Raw genomic sequence first — 14102 nt, forward strand, 5'->3', positions numbered from 1 at the left:
TGCAGATGCTGGTTTATATCGCAGGTAGACACAAAATGCTGGAGTAACTCAGCGGGACAGGCAGCATCTCCGGTGGGGAAGGAATGGGTGACGTTTGGGGTTGAGACCCTTCTTCAGACTCATAAGTCATAGAGCTGGTTTCTCTCTCTGTCCACTGCCCCATTCTCCTGCCAGCAGTCGGGCTGACGTAACTATTCACTGTTTACACATGTCACAGAGAGCATCCTTCCTGTGCAGGAAGGAACTCCAGATGCTGCTTTAAACCAAAGATAGACACAAACGGTGAGGGAAATAGGTTTTAAGAACTAGGGGTACTCTAAGGTCCGTGAGCCCATGTGTGATCATGTCCATGTAAGAGAACAATAATGCATAACTTGTTTATTGTGTATTTATAATATAGTTTATTGTGTACTCGTTAGAATTTAGGAGATTGAGGGGGGATCTTATAGAAACTTACAAAATTCTAAAGGGGTTGGACAGGCTAGATGCAGGAAGATTGTTCCCGATGTTGGGGAAGTCCAGAACAAGGGGTCACAGTTTAAGGATAAGAGGGAAGTCTTTTAGGACCGAGATGAGGAAAACATTTTTTTACACACAGAGAGTGGTGAATCTGTGGAATTCTCTGCCACAGAAGGTAGTTGCGGCCAGTTGATTGGCTATATTTAAAAGGGAGTTAGGTGTGGCCCTTGTGGCTGAAGGGATCAGGTGGTATGGAGAGAAGGCAGGTACAGGAGACTGAGTTGGATGATCAGCCATGATCACATTGAATGTGATTATTTTCTATGTTTCTATGTTTCTATGTATAATATGTCATAGCTGCTTTCTTGCATCTCTCTCTCTCTCTCAGACAGACGAAAGCAACGATAGGTGACATTTCAGGTTGAGTCCCTCCTTCAGACTGACAGTCCAGGGAAAGGGAAACGGGAGATATGGGCATATCTTCCATTCATTTGTCCTTAGTACCGTCTATATCTCTTGTTCCTCTTTCCCCTGCCTCAGTCTGAAGAAGGGTCTCGACCCGAAATATCATCTATTCCACTCTATGATCGTTGCTTTTGTCCGTCTCGCCGCTCGTTCACTCGCCCTTGGATTAAGTAGCGCAGGATAAAGCTGCAAATTCATGCCATTCCCCTCCCATTCCAACACTGACCTTTCTGTCCTGGACCTCCACCAGTGTCAGAGTGAGGCCCAGCGCAAATTTGAGGAACAGCGCCTCATATTTCACTTGGGTAGCTTACACCCCAGCGGTATGAACATTGACTTCTCTAACTTAAGATAGCTCTTGCTTTCCCTCTCTCTCCATCCCCTCCCCCTTCCCAGCTCTCCCACCAGTCTGACTGTCTCCGACTGCAATTTATCTCTGTCCCACTCATCCCTGACATCAGTATGAAAAAGGGTCTCGACCCAAAACGTCACCAATTCCTTCTCTCCAGAGATGCTGCCTGTTCCGTTGAGTTATTCCAGCATTTTACATAGATACAGAGAAAATAGGTGCAGTAGACCATTCGGCCCTTCGAGCCATTCAATGTGATCATGGCTGATCATTCACAATCAGTACCCCATTCCTGCCTTCTCCCCTTATCCCTTGATTCCATTAGCCCTAAGAGCTCTATCTAACTCTCTTTTGAATATATCCAATCAGTCGGCCTCCACTGCCTTCTGAGGCAGATAATTCCACAAATTCACAACAATCTGGGTGTGAAGGTTTTTCCTCATCTCAGTTCTAAATGGCCTAGCCCGTATTCTTAAACTGTGGCCCCTGGTTCTGGACTCCTCCCACACCGGGAACATGTTTCCTGCTTCTAGCCTGTCCAATCCCTTAATAATTTTATGTTTCTATAAGATACCCTCTCATCCTTCTAAATTCCAGTGAATACAAGCCCAGTCATTCCATTCTCTCAGCATATGACAGTTCTACCTTCCCAGGAATTAACCTCGTGAACCTACGTTGCACTCCCTCAATAGCAAGAATGTCCTTCCTCAAATTAGGGGACCAAAACTGCACACAATACTCCAGGTGTGGTCTCACCAGGGCCCTGTACAACTGCAGAAGGACCTCTTTGCTCCTATACTCAAATCCTATCATTATGAAGGCCAACATGCCATTAGTTTTCTTCACTGCCTGCTGTTTCTTGCATGCTTACTTTCAGTAACTGATGTACAAGTACACCCAGGTCTCATTGCACCTCCCCTTTTCCTAATCTGACACCATACAGAAGAAGGGTTTCGACCAGAAACGTCACTCATTCCTTTGCTCCAGAGATGCTGCCTGACCCGCTGAGTTACTCCAGCATTTTGGGTCTACCTGCCATTCAGATGATAATCTGCCTCTTGTTCTTGCCACTAAAGTGGATAACCTCACATTTACCCACATTATACTGCAGCTGCCATGCATCTTCCCACTCACCCAACCTATCCAAGATACCCTGCATCCCCATAGCATCCTCCTCACTGTTCACTGCCATCCAGCTTTGTGTCATCTGCAAATTTGCTAATGTTACTTTTAATTCCTTCATCCAAATAGTAAGATTAAACGAGTACTTACCAGTACGAAGTTTGATCTGTATTTTATGAGGAGTTACGATGAGGGATTACGTGAAGAACCCACCCAGCGCGCAGGCGCGGCATACTTCCAAGCAGCGGTGTGGAATCACAGATAGACACTAGTTGAAGTAAAGATAGTGAAGACCAACGAGACATTAGTCCGAATTTGATCTATATAATGAGGGTGGGAGCGGAGGGCACGTAATCCCTCATCGTAACTCCTCATAAAATACAGATCAAACTTCGTACTGGTAAGTACTCGTTTAATCTTACTATTTTACTTCGGAGTCACGTGAGTGACTACGTGAAGACTTCAAAGGTCTGTGATTTCAAACCGTGTAACAGTTATATCACTCACTGCCGAAAGATCATCGAGGGAGGAAGTGGTAGCTGGAGACCAACAAGTTTGTTTAGTTATAAAAGAAATATTTATTAACTATAACAAAAAACAAAATAGCTCCCATGGGCTTTAAATCATAACTTTGCGGTTTTTAAAATGGTATCCGCAAAGACGTCCTGTTCCATCAGCGATTTCTTGTAAAATCGTTGGAATGTCGATTCCCTTGACCATCCCGCTGCTCTGAGGATGTGGTCTAGGGGAACCTGCATCCTATCCGCCGCTGAGGTGGACACTGCCCTGGTTGAATGGGATTTAAAAAACATTTGTGTTAATCCCTGCCATGCTGAGGACCTGTTTCAACCATCTGGATAATGTTTGGCTGGTTACCCGTCCAAAAGGCTTTCTGTGGCTAACCCATAAGGCTTTCTCTCTCCCTCTTAGCGTTTGGGTTGTGTCTAGATAATGATGAAGGTGGGTCACCACACACAGCCTAGGTTCTGGAGGGTAAGCCCGGAAGATCAACGGGGAGTTTGATGTACCTGGTCTACTTTGTTTTACCAACCCCGGCATGGTGAAAGTAATGGTATCTGGGGTGGTCACCATGTAGTTCAGATTTAGCTGATGGAGCGACTGAACCCTTTGAGCTGAGACAAGCGCCATGAGCATGAGGGTTTTGTAAGTGGCCTGTTCCAGGCTCAGGGATCCCACCGGAGGCCAACCTCGAAGGTGTGTCAGAACTACACTCACATCCCACATGTGAGTGTATCTAGGTGTAGGGGGTTTGGTATTAAAGATCCCCTTAAGGAGTCTGATGACTAGAGGGTGGGATCCCACACTATGCTGTTCTATCGGCATGAGGTATGCGGACAGTGCGCTCCGAGCCGTATTGATGGCACTGTAGCTCATCTTGAGATCATGGTGCAGGTGGGCCAGGAACTCCAGCACATCCGAGATCGAAGCCGTCTTGTAGGATGTCCCTGCGTCCAGACAGTACTGTTCCCATTTCCTGATGAAGGTCAGGTACTGTTTCTTGGTGGAAACTCGCAGGGATGCCGACATGGTGGTGATTGTTCTGTCTGATAACCCCAATCCCCGGTAAGGCCTGTTCAAAATCTGGAAACCAGGAGTTTCAATTTTTGGTGGCATGGATGGCTAATGCCAGTTACCGGGTGAGTCAATAATTGGGGGTGGTGTTGAAGGACCATTGGTGTCTCTACCACCATGTCGTGGAACATTGGGAACCATGGTTGGGTAGGCCAGTCGGGCACGACCAGAATGCCAGAGGCTGAGTCTGCCTGAATTTTCTGGAGTACCCGACTGATGAGGCAGAAGGGAGGGAAAGCATAGAAAAAGAAATTTCCCCAATCCAGCGTGAAGGCATCTACCGCTGCTGCCTCTGGGTCTGGTTCCCAAGCCACATACATGGGTAGTTGGTGATTTAACCTAGACGCAAACAAATCTATATCTGGCGTACCATATTGCTTGATAATTTTAGCAAATAATTTTGGGTCCAACATCCATTCGATGTTGTCGTTGAATTTTCGTGACCTGGTGTCCGCCACTAAATTTAGCTTGCCTGGTAAATAGGCAGCTGATAGCCAAATATGTCTCTCGACACACCATTGCCAGATTATAGCAGTTAATTTGTCGCATGATACTGATTTAATGCCACCCATGTGCTGGATATAAGATACTGCCGTAGTGTTGTCGATCATAATTCTAACATGCACGTGCCGCATACCAGATGCATATGCTTTTAGCCCATAAAAGGCGGCGAGCATTTCCAAAAAGTTAATGCCCAGTGATTGTAGTAGCGATGCCTCTGAGTTAGTCCATCTGCCACCTGTGCTGTCTATGGAGTTAGTAGCTCCCCAGCCTAAAGCACTGGCATCCGTTGCAATGGTTATGTTAGGATTGGTTACGGCGATAGGACTGTGACTGTGCCAAATATTGTCAACCCACCACTGAAGTTCTGATTTGGCTTCAGCGGGTAAATCCATTTTGCGATCATAATGCCCCCTATGAAGGCGTAATGCATGAGTCCTTGCTCTTTGTAGATTTTGATAATGCAAGGGCCCATGTTGGGCAGCCGGAAATGCTGCTACTATAGAGCCAATAACTCTGGCTACATGCCGTATTCTAGGTTGCGGTGTAGCAATTAAATGGCTACAAGCTTCAATGAGTGAAACTGTTTTGTTTCTGGGCAGAGTGACAGTCATGTGAATCGTGTCAATAGTGAAGCCTAAGTAATCCATGTTAGTAGTAGGCTCCAATATTGATTTATCTGGGTGAAGGATAAAAACCAAAGTTTCAAGGAGTTGTTTAGTGGCTAACACTCCTGCGACAGCTTGTTCCCGTGTTCTTCCTAATATGAGAACATCGTCCAGATAGGCCACTACTAAATGTTTTAGTTCTCTCAATTTCTTCATGGCCACTTTAAGAATTTTCGTAAATAGTCTGGGAGCTGTCGTTAAACCATTGGGCAAAGCTCGGTACTGCCATAGCTGGCCCCTCCAGATAAATTTCAGATATTTAAAGTAATCTTTATGAATGGGTACCAAATAGTAAGCATCTTTGATATCTATGCTTGCCATGTAGTATCCCTTGGAGATCAGTTGTCTGGCAGTGACAAATGTCTCCATTTTGAAATGTTGATACTCAACAGACTGATTGAGTGATGTCAGATCAATAATAATGCGACATCCACCATCTTTTTGGGTTTTGAGAAAAATATTTGATACAAATTCTTGCGGCTCGTGTGTGGTCATTTCTATGATGCCTTTAGCCACGAGCCGATCAAGTTCAGCTTGTCCTTCTACCTTCTCAACTGCCGAGGGAAGGAACACCCTTTGGGGCATGTGCTGAACTGGCGGTTCTACGCCTGGTTTGAACTCAATTTTGTATCCACTAATACTGTTGAGTATAAACTGATTGTTAGTAAGGGAGCACCAAACATGCTTGAAGAACCTCAAACGTCCCCCTGTTAATACTACACCCTTTGTCTGTGTATGTTGACAGGAACCAGACCCACCAACCTCCATGTTCACTTGTGGGGTCGTTTCCGGTGGGTCTGGCCCAAGGTTGTCCGTGTTGGTGCTGCGGTGGCGCGGCGCATCTTCCCACGGCTCCGCCCTGGGCCCCGCTCTAAAAAAGAGCACTGGGGGTAGTGGGAGGCGGTCACCAGGCTTTCACCAGCTCGGTATCTGCTGGTGGCTGCCGAGGCGCGCGGCCAACTGGGTGTCTTCACCCTGCTCGGTCCTGGCCCTGCCCTCATGAGGCCTACTGGTTTTGCCGCCTCTTCCAACTCCTTGAGCCTTTTGGCCAGATCCGCACCAAATAGCAGCGCCTGTCGTTCGGGCGCTGGAGCTTTACAGAGGCCGGCATATGTTGGGTTGAGGGCAGGCCTGATGTTGTCCCGCCGTAGGTTGTTTAGCTCATACGTGGTGCTGCACATCAGTGCGAGGGCATCCTGCTGGGGTATGGTCAGGTCTTCATCCCCAACGGACCGAGCAAAGGCGGTGACGGCTGCTGAGTGGAGCTTCAGGACTCGCTGCATTTTGCCCTCCTGAGCCCTTATTTGCTGCCCCAGCTGGTTCCAGATCTGCCCATTGACCGTCTTGACCCTCAGCGCCTCGCAATTTTCTGGCGCGATGTAGTTGTCAAGGGCCTGCTGGACAGCCTTGTCCTGCAGCGGGTTGTTGGACAGCCTGTTTATAGTTGCCGCCATTCTGGGTGGCAACACCATCCCAGTTGTTGGTGGTGCCGCATATCGGCCCACTACACCCAGTAGCTCTTCTTCCGGCACGCCCGGCATGCTGACGATATCCTCCGCCTGCCCTTGGGATAGGCCAGCCCAGTCCTGGCCTCCCTTACTGCCCTCGAACATAGAGGGTACAGAAGGGTGTGGAGAGGAGGAGGCCAAAGCCCGTCCTCCTGGGAGATGCCGCATCTCCTCATTAATCATACGCTCGAGGAGCTGCCTCATGCAGCTTATCCGAGCGTCTCCCCTTTTCGGTGGGGGAGAGTGTTCCCGTTCCTCCGATTCATCGGAGGACACCGGCCGGTCGGTTTTCTGTGTCGCCTTCCTCCCTGTGCGGGGCGTTGAAATCTGCAGCACTGGGGGCGGCTCGGTGTCGGGTGAGCGGGAGCGTTGAAAAAGCTCCTCCGCTGCGAGAGGCTGCCGTCCCGCTATGGACCCGTCCTCGGGTGGAGTAGGGCAGGCAGTCCTCCTGGCTGGTCGCTTGCGAGAGGCCATTATTCTCTCTAGCGCGACTCTGTAACAAAAAAGGCACTTACCTGAGGTCTCGTCTTTATGCTGCAGCTGGAGAGCCTGGCTCCAGCTGCTGCCGCTGTTGCACTGCTGACGTAATGCCGCGCCTGCGCGCTGGGTGGGTTCTTCACGTAGTCACTCACGTGACTCCGAAGTAAAATCATTAATATATATTGTGAATAGCTGCGGTCCCAGCACCGAGCCTTGTGGCACCCCACTAGTCACTGCCTGCCATTCTGAAAGGGACCCGTAAATCCCTACTCTTTCTTTCCTGCCTGCCAACCAATTTTCTATCCATGTCAGCACTCTACCCTCAATACCATGTGCTCTGATTTTGCCCGCTAATCTCCTGTGTGGGACCTTATCAAAGTCCAGCTACACTACATCCGCTGGCTCTCCCTTATCCATGTTACTGTCTACCTGAACTTAGTTGTTAGGGATAACATTCGTTTCTTTCATTCATTTTTGAATGACAAATAATTTCAATTCAATTCAAAATGTACAGGTCTATTACCAAGAAGATCTTGGAACATTTCACATTGTTTGTCAATACTCTGCATAGTCTACTCTTCTGCCTCACTTTCCCACAGTTTACGTAAATTTAGAGCCTTATTTCCTGACTCATCCATCTCCATCATAACTAGTTTATCAAATACCGTTCAACGGTGACTACTAGCCAAGCGTTACTGCACCATTAACTCATTGACTAACTCAGACTAATTAGTCATTATTTTTGTTAGCTGAAGGAAATATCGTTCCAGAAAACTTGAACACAATATTCTAACTATGGCACAACCAATGATTTATACAAGTTTTCTATTAGGTTCTTAAGCATTATTTCCCATTTGAAAATGTAGCATATCATTTGCTTTTGAAGGTTTGTATATCTGAACACTGGTTTTTTAAATGTGCACATTTTATGCATCTCCTTTCTCCAAAATACCTCCCAAAATCCATCATCGAGTTTTCGAGATCGGGCAGAGGGTGGGGAGCGAGGAGAGAGATGGGAAAGCACGGGGAGCGGGGAGAGCGGGGAACGAGGGTAGCATGGGGAGCGTGGTAAGCCCGGGGAGCGTGGAGCGGGGAGTGGGGAGAGCGCGGGGAGTGGGGAACAGGGACGGAGTGGGTAGAGCGGAGAGGGCAGAGGGGCACGGATTCAGAGAGGCAAATAAAAAAACATGGAATAATAAAATAACGTGACTTTACCTGAGCCCGTGCTCGCAGTTCAGTAGCCCTGACAGTGAGTTTAAGAAATTCCCCCTTGAATTTTAATCAAAGGAACGCAGTGTTAAAACACAATTACATTTATTGAGGAATGTGGATCGATGTATCGATGACCCATTGTATAACTACTGGCTGTTAACAAGTGCTAACAGTGGCAGTTAACAAATCGTTTTGGTTTGAGCTGAGTAAAGTGAGAAACGGCTCAAATCTTTCTGCAGTAATTAAACCCAAGCTGGAAATTAAACACTAGGGGAACGCCGTGCCCCTGCGTACCCCCCCCCCCCCCCCCACCCCCAATCCATCTCTCTGGACACAAAGTGCTGGAGTAATTTGACAGGACAGGCAGCATCTCTGGAGAGAAGGAATTGGTGACGTTTCAGGTCGAGACCCTTCTTCATCCTTTCTGTGAACAGCAGGCCCACCTTGCCCACCTCAGCAATATTTAAAATGGCACTCCTGATAGCATAGAAACATAGAAATTAGGTGCAGGAGTAGAGGCCATTCGGCCCTTCGAGCCTGCACCGCCATTCAATATGATCATGGCTGATCATCCAACTCAGTATCCCGTATCTGCCTTCTCTCCATACCCTCTGATCCCCTTAGCCACAAGGGCCACATCTAACTCCCTCTTAAATATAGCCAATGAACTGGCCTCGACTACCCTCTGTGGCAGAGAGTTCCAGAGATTCACCGCTCTCTGTGTGAAAAAAGTTCTTCTCATCTCAGTTTTAAAGGATTTCCCCCTTATCCTTAAGCTGTGACCCCTTGTCCTGGACTTCCCCAACATCGGGAACAATCTTCCTGCATCTAGCCTGTCCAACCCCTTAAGAATTTTGTAAGTTTCTATAAGATCCCCTCTCAATCTTCTAAATTCTAGAGAGTATAAACCAAGTCTATCCAGGCTTTCTTCATAAGACAGTCCTGACATCCCAGGAATCAGTCTGGTGAACCTTCTCTGCACTCCCTCTATGGCAATAATGTCCTTCCTCAGATTTGGAGACCAAAACTGTACGCAATACTCCAGGTGTGGTCTCACCAAGACCCTGTACAACTGCAGTAGAACCTCCCTGCTCCTATACTCAAATTCTTTTGCTATGAAAGCTAACATACCATTCGCTTTCTTCACTGCCTGCTGCACCTGCATGCCTACTTTCAATGACTGGTGTACCATGACACCCAGGTCTCGCTGCATCTCCCCTTTTCCTAGTGGGCCACCATTTAGATAATAGTCTGCTTTCCTGTTTTTGCCACCAAAATGGATAACCTCACATTTATCCACATTATACTGCATCTGCCAAACATTTGCCCACTCACCCAGCCTATCCAAGTCACCATGCAGTCTCCTAGCATCCTCCTCACAGCTAACACTGCCCCCCAGCTTAGTGTCATCCGCAAACTTGGAGATATTGCCTTCAATTCCCTCATCCAGATCATTAATATTATATAGCATCTTTGTTGTAAATGAAATATGACAACAAAGATGTGGTCAACCAAAATAAGTGATCTACTGTCGGGACTTAAACAATGTGTTGCTGTGAGTGTACTGTGAGATTGTGTGTTATGTACAGTGACTATGTTATTTGTTTTTATTGCAGATTGAAAAGCCGATATATGGCCATAAGCATTCCAACTTTACGATATTTATCGCACCTGGTGCAATCTTAAGGTAAAGTTTAAAATCAGAGTTATCGTCATAACAATGACCTTGCTCCCAAATAGCAAAAGAATAATAGCAAAGATTGAATAATCTGAATGGTCTGAATAGAAACTTGTAGCGTGGCATCTCAACGCCATTCCCAACTCCTGTCTCCTCCTTTAATATCCTCCACGGATGTTTGGTCCTGTCCTGAATATGCTCGTATGTGACTTGTTCCCAAGATGTCGCCCAACCCCGGAGACTATCTGCATGCTAGCCACGGAAGCAAATCTACAATCACATATTACAATCGCTCCACACTCTCTAAACCCTACACTGTGGACGGCCCGACTGTAATCATGTCTTGTCTTTCCGCTGACTGGTTAAAGCCCTGTCCCACGGTGCGAGTTCATTCCAAGAGTTCTCCCGAGTTTGCCCTGATTCAAACTCGGAGATTTACGGTAATGGCCGCTCGTCGGTACTCGGGGCTCTCGCGGGCATTTTTCATCATGTTGAAAAATCTTCACGAGCCTTCCCGTGCTTACCTACCGTTAGCGAGTCTTCCCGAGTGCCTGCCGTAAGCGCTAAGAGACGTCCCCGAGCTCCGACGTACCCGCTACGTCCATTCTCCGTGCTTACCACGAGTTTGATTTTTTTTTTAACTCGGGAGAGCTCTTGAAATGAACTTGCACCGTGGGACAGGGCTATTAGCACGCAACAAAAGCTTTTCACTGTACCTCAGCACACGCGACAATAAACTAAACTGAACTGAACTGGTCAGGTTTGGTCTGAGAACCAGCACTGATTCCTAACACCCATTTGTTTTCAGTTGTCCATTTGTCCTGGCTGCTTGGTTGTTGCTCCCACAGTGTCCGATCCCTGCAGCTGAGTTACTGTTCCCACAATGGCAATGTCACAACCTGGCTGCTGACCTGACACTGTGTGTTGGAAGGAACTGCAGATGCTGCTTTACATCAAAGATAAACACAAAATGCTGGAGTAACTCAGCGGGACAGGCAGCATCTCTGGTGAGAAGGAATAGGTGGCGTTTCGGATCGAGACCCTTCTTCAGACGAGCTGAGCTATTGGGTGGCAATCTCCCTCCTGTGGGGAAGAGGCTACATCAGAATAACACGTTCCATTTCCAAGCACCAATAGCAACTCAGATTCGAGGGGATGTGGCCAGAGTGGCCCAGCTCTGTATCCTCCTCCACGCCCACTCTCTCCCCACGACCCTGTGCTTCCCACCCCCCTCTCATCCTCTACAATCACATCTTTGCTCATTTCCCTCGAGCATGCGACTTGGTCAGACTTGGTCTGATGATCCACACTCCTGTGAAGTACCAGATACACTTCACTACTTTGAGGGTGCTGCTGTAAGAATGATCAGACAAGTTATTTAGAAACATAGAAACATAGAAATTAGGTGCAGGAGTAGGCCATTCGGCCCTTCGAGCCTGCACCACCATTCAATATGATCATGACTGATCATCCAACTCAGTATCCCATCCCTGCCTTCTCTCCATACCCTCTGATCCCCTTAGCCACAAGGGCCACATCTAACTCCCTCTTAAATATAGCCAACGAACTGGCCTCAACTACCCTCTGTGGCAGAGAGTTCCAGAGATTCACCACTCTCTGTGTGAAAAAAGTTCTTCTCATCTCGGTTTTAAAGGATTTCCCCCTTATCCTTAAGCTGTGACCCCTTGTCCTGGACTTCCCCAACATCGGGAGCAATCTTCCTGCATCTAGCCTGTCCAACCCCTTAAGAATGTTGTAAGTGATTCTTAAGAGGTTGGACAGGCTAGTGACAGACCACATTTGTCCCATTCCTGATTTTAGGAACTTTTTGGAAAGGGGAGGTGTGATTGTCAGATTGACATTGGCTTTCTAAAATTATTCATGAGATCAGCTCGCACCACTTTCGAAGTAAAACAATCCAGCTGCCAATATCTCCCCCCGCACACACATGTTGCTGATGACTGTGTAGGAAGGAACTGCAGATGGTGGTTTACACTGAAGATAGACAGACGTACACAAAATGGAATGCCACAACAATACGCACTCTATCCACACACAGAGCCCACTGGATAGAAGATAGAGATCAAGCACGGAGCCTCACATCCGCCATGTCATTAAAACCTCCTTCTTTCATCTCCGCAACATCGCCAAACTCAGACCCTCTCTCACACCTCCCGCTGCTGAAAGACTCAGCCATGCCTTCATCTCCTCCCGACTGGACTACTGCAACTCACTTCTCCTTGGCATCAGCTCCACCTACATCAACCGACTCCAACTGGTCCAGAACGCAGCCGCCCGACTCATCACCCACACCAAATCCTGGCATCACATCACTCCAGTCCTCAAACAACTTCACTGGCTTCCCATCTCCCACCGGATCAACTACAAAATCCTGATCCTCACCTACAAAGCCCTCCACCATCTGGCCCCCCCATATCCCGCTGACCTCCTCTCCCCCTACCAACCCTCACGGTCCCTCAGATCCACATCAGCCGGTCTCCTCTCCATCCACAAGTCCAACCTCCGCAGTTTTGGGGACAGAGCCTTCTCCAGGGCAGCTCCCAGGCTCTGGAACTCCCTCCCCCAACTGATCCGCAATTCCGTGTCCCTCACCATCTTCCAGTCCAGACTCAAAACCCATCTCTTCACCTCTGCCTATCCTGAGCCCCACGTCCCCGTCCCTTTTCATCTGTTTCATTGCCTCATACTATGTTTTGTATTGAATTCTGTCTTTACTTTGTGTACTAGTCATGTCTCTACTATTTATTTCATTCCCCTTACATGTTTTTCCTCTAGGTGCTACATTTTTGTAAGGTGTCCTTGAGATTCTTGAAAGGCGCCCATAAATAAAATTTATTATTCTTATTATTATTATTATGTTGGAAGATAGACACAAAATGCTGGAGTAACTCAGTGGGTCAGGCAGCATCTCTGGGGAGAAGGAATGGATGACGTTTCAGGTCGAGACCCTTCTACAGACTCGGGGGAGAGGGAGACACAGAGATATGTGGAAGGGTAAGGTGTGAAAATGACAGAGAAAAGCAGACGATGATCAGTGAAATGGAGAAGGTAGATAAAAATGCTGGAGAAACTCAGGGGGTGAGGCAGCATCTATGGAGCGAAGGAATAGGTGACGTTTCGGGTCGAGACCCTTCTTCAGTAAACTGTTGAATGTATTGTCAAGGATTGTGCTGCAGGAACTTTGTTCATTCACTGCCTGACTGGCTGAGATACTCCAGCACCTTGTGTATTTTTGACTCTTTGTGTACTAGTCAAGGTTCAACAGATGCCCAGTCTTTTCCCTCCACACAGTTGTCCTTCCGGCTTTAATAGTGACCCTGTTTGTAAAAGTAACATCTCATTGAGATGTTTCTGGGTACATTGTCCAGCACGCAACAGTCTGGTGTTGGGCCCCTGTGTTCTCCATGTCCCCTGGGTAAAAGTGTTACCTCCAAAAGCCAGTTGCTGCATTCCCCTCACACCTAGTCCCGGCTCACTGGACAGTGATGAGCAGCAAGTGGGATCCGTTTGTTCTGCCTCAGTTCAGTTTATTGTCACGTGTACCGAGGTGCAGTGAAAAGCTTTTGTTGCGTGCTATCCAGTCAGCGGAAACACAAGACATGATTACCCTCGATCCATTTACAGTGTATAGATACATGATAAGGGAATAACGTTTAGTGCAAGGTGAACGACCTCGTCACTCCAACTGTAACTCCAACTGTAACTGCTCAGATAGGAAGTCTCTGCAGAGGGTAGTGAGGGGAGCAGAGAGGATCATTGGCGTCTCCCTACCCTCGGTACAAGAACTGTTCCAGAGCCACTGTCTGAAAAAAGCTCTGAGAATAGCTAAGGACAAACTGCACCCCCTCCACACACACCTGGATCTCCTGCCATCAGGCAAGAGATACCGTAGCATCAAAGCCCGGACTACCAGACTGCTAAACAGCTTCCTGCCACAGGCTGTGAGGCTGCTAAACAGTCACTCCACCTGATTCTGCTGCTTTGCACTGACAATTTAATAACTCTATAACCATATAACAATTACAGCAGAAACAGGCCATGTCGGC

General features: G+C 47.6%; 1 protein-coding gene across 1 annotated transcript in view; it reads left to right on the plus strand.

The window, feature by feature from the left end:
* The window catches only part of abch1 (ATP-binding cassette, sub-family H, member 1), a 101516-nt gene that overhangs the window by 61349 nt on the left and 26065 nt on the right, over positions 1-14102 (plus strand). Inside the window, exon 16 of the mRNA XM_055638835.1 lies at positions 9974-10044. Within this exon, the coding sequence (XP_055494810.1) occupies positions 9974-10044 (71 nt within the window). The remainder of the gene's footprint in view (positions 1-9973; positions 10045-14102) is intronic.

The sequence above is a fragment of the Leucoraja erinacea genome, chromosome 8 (assembly GCF_028641065.1).
Source record: "Leucoraja erinacea ecotype New England chromosome 8, Leri_hhj_1, whole genome shotgun sequence".
NCBI lineage: Eukaryota > Metazoa > Chordata > Chondrichthyes > Rajiformes > Rajidae > Leucoraja > Leucoraja erinaceus.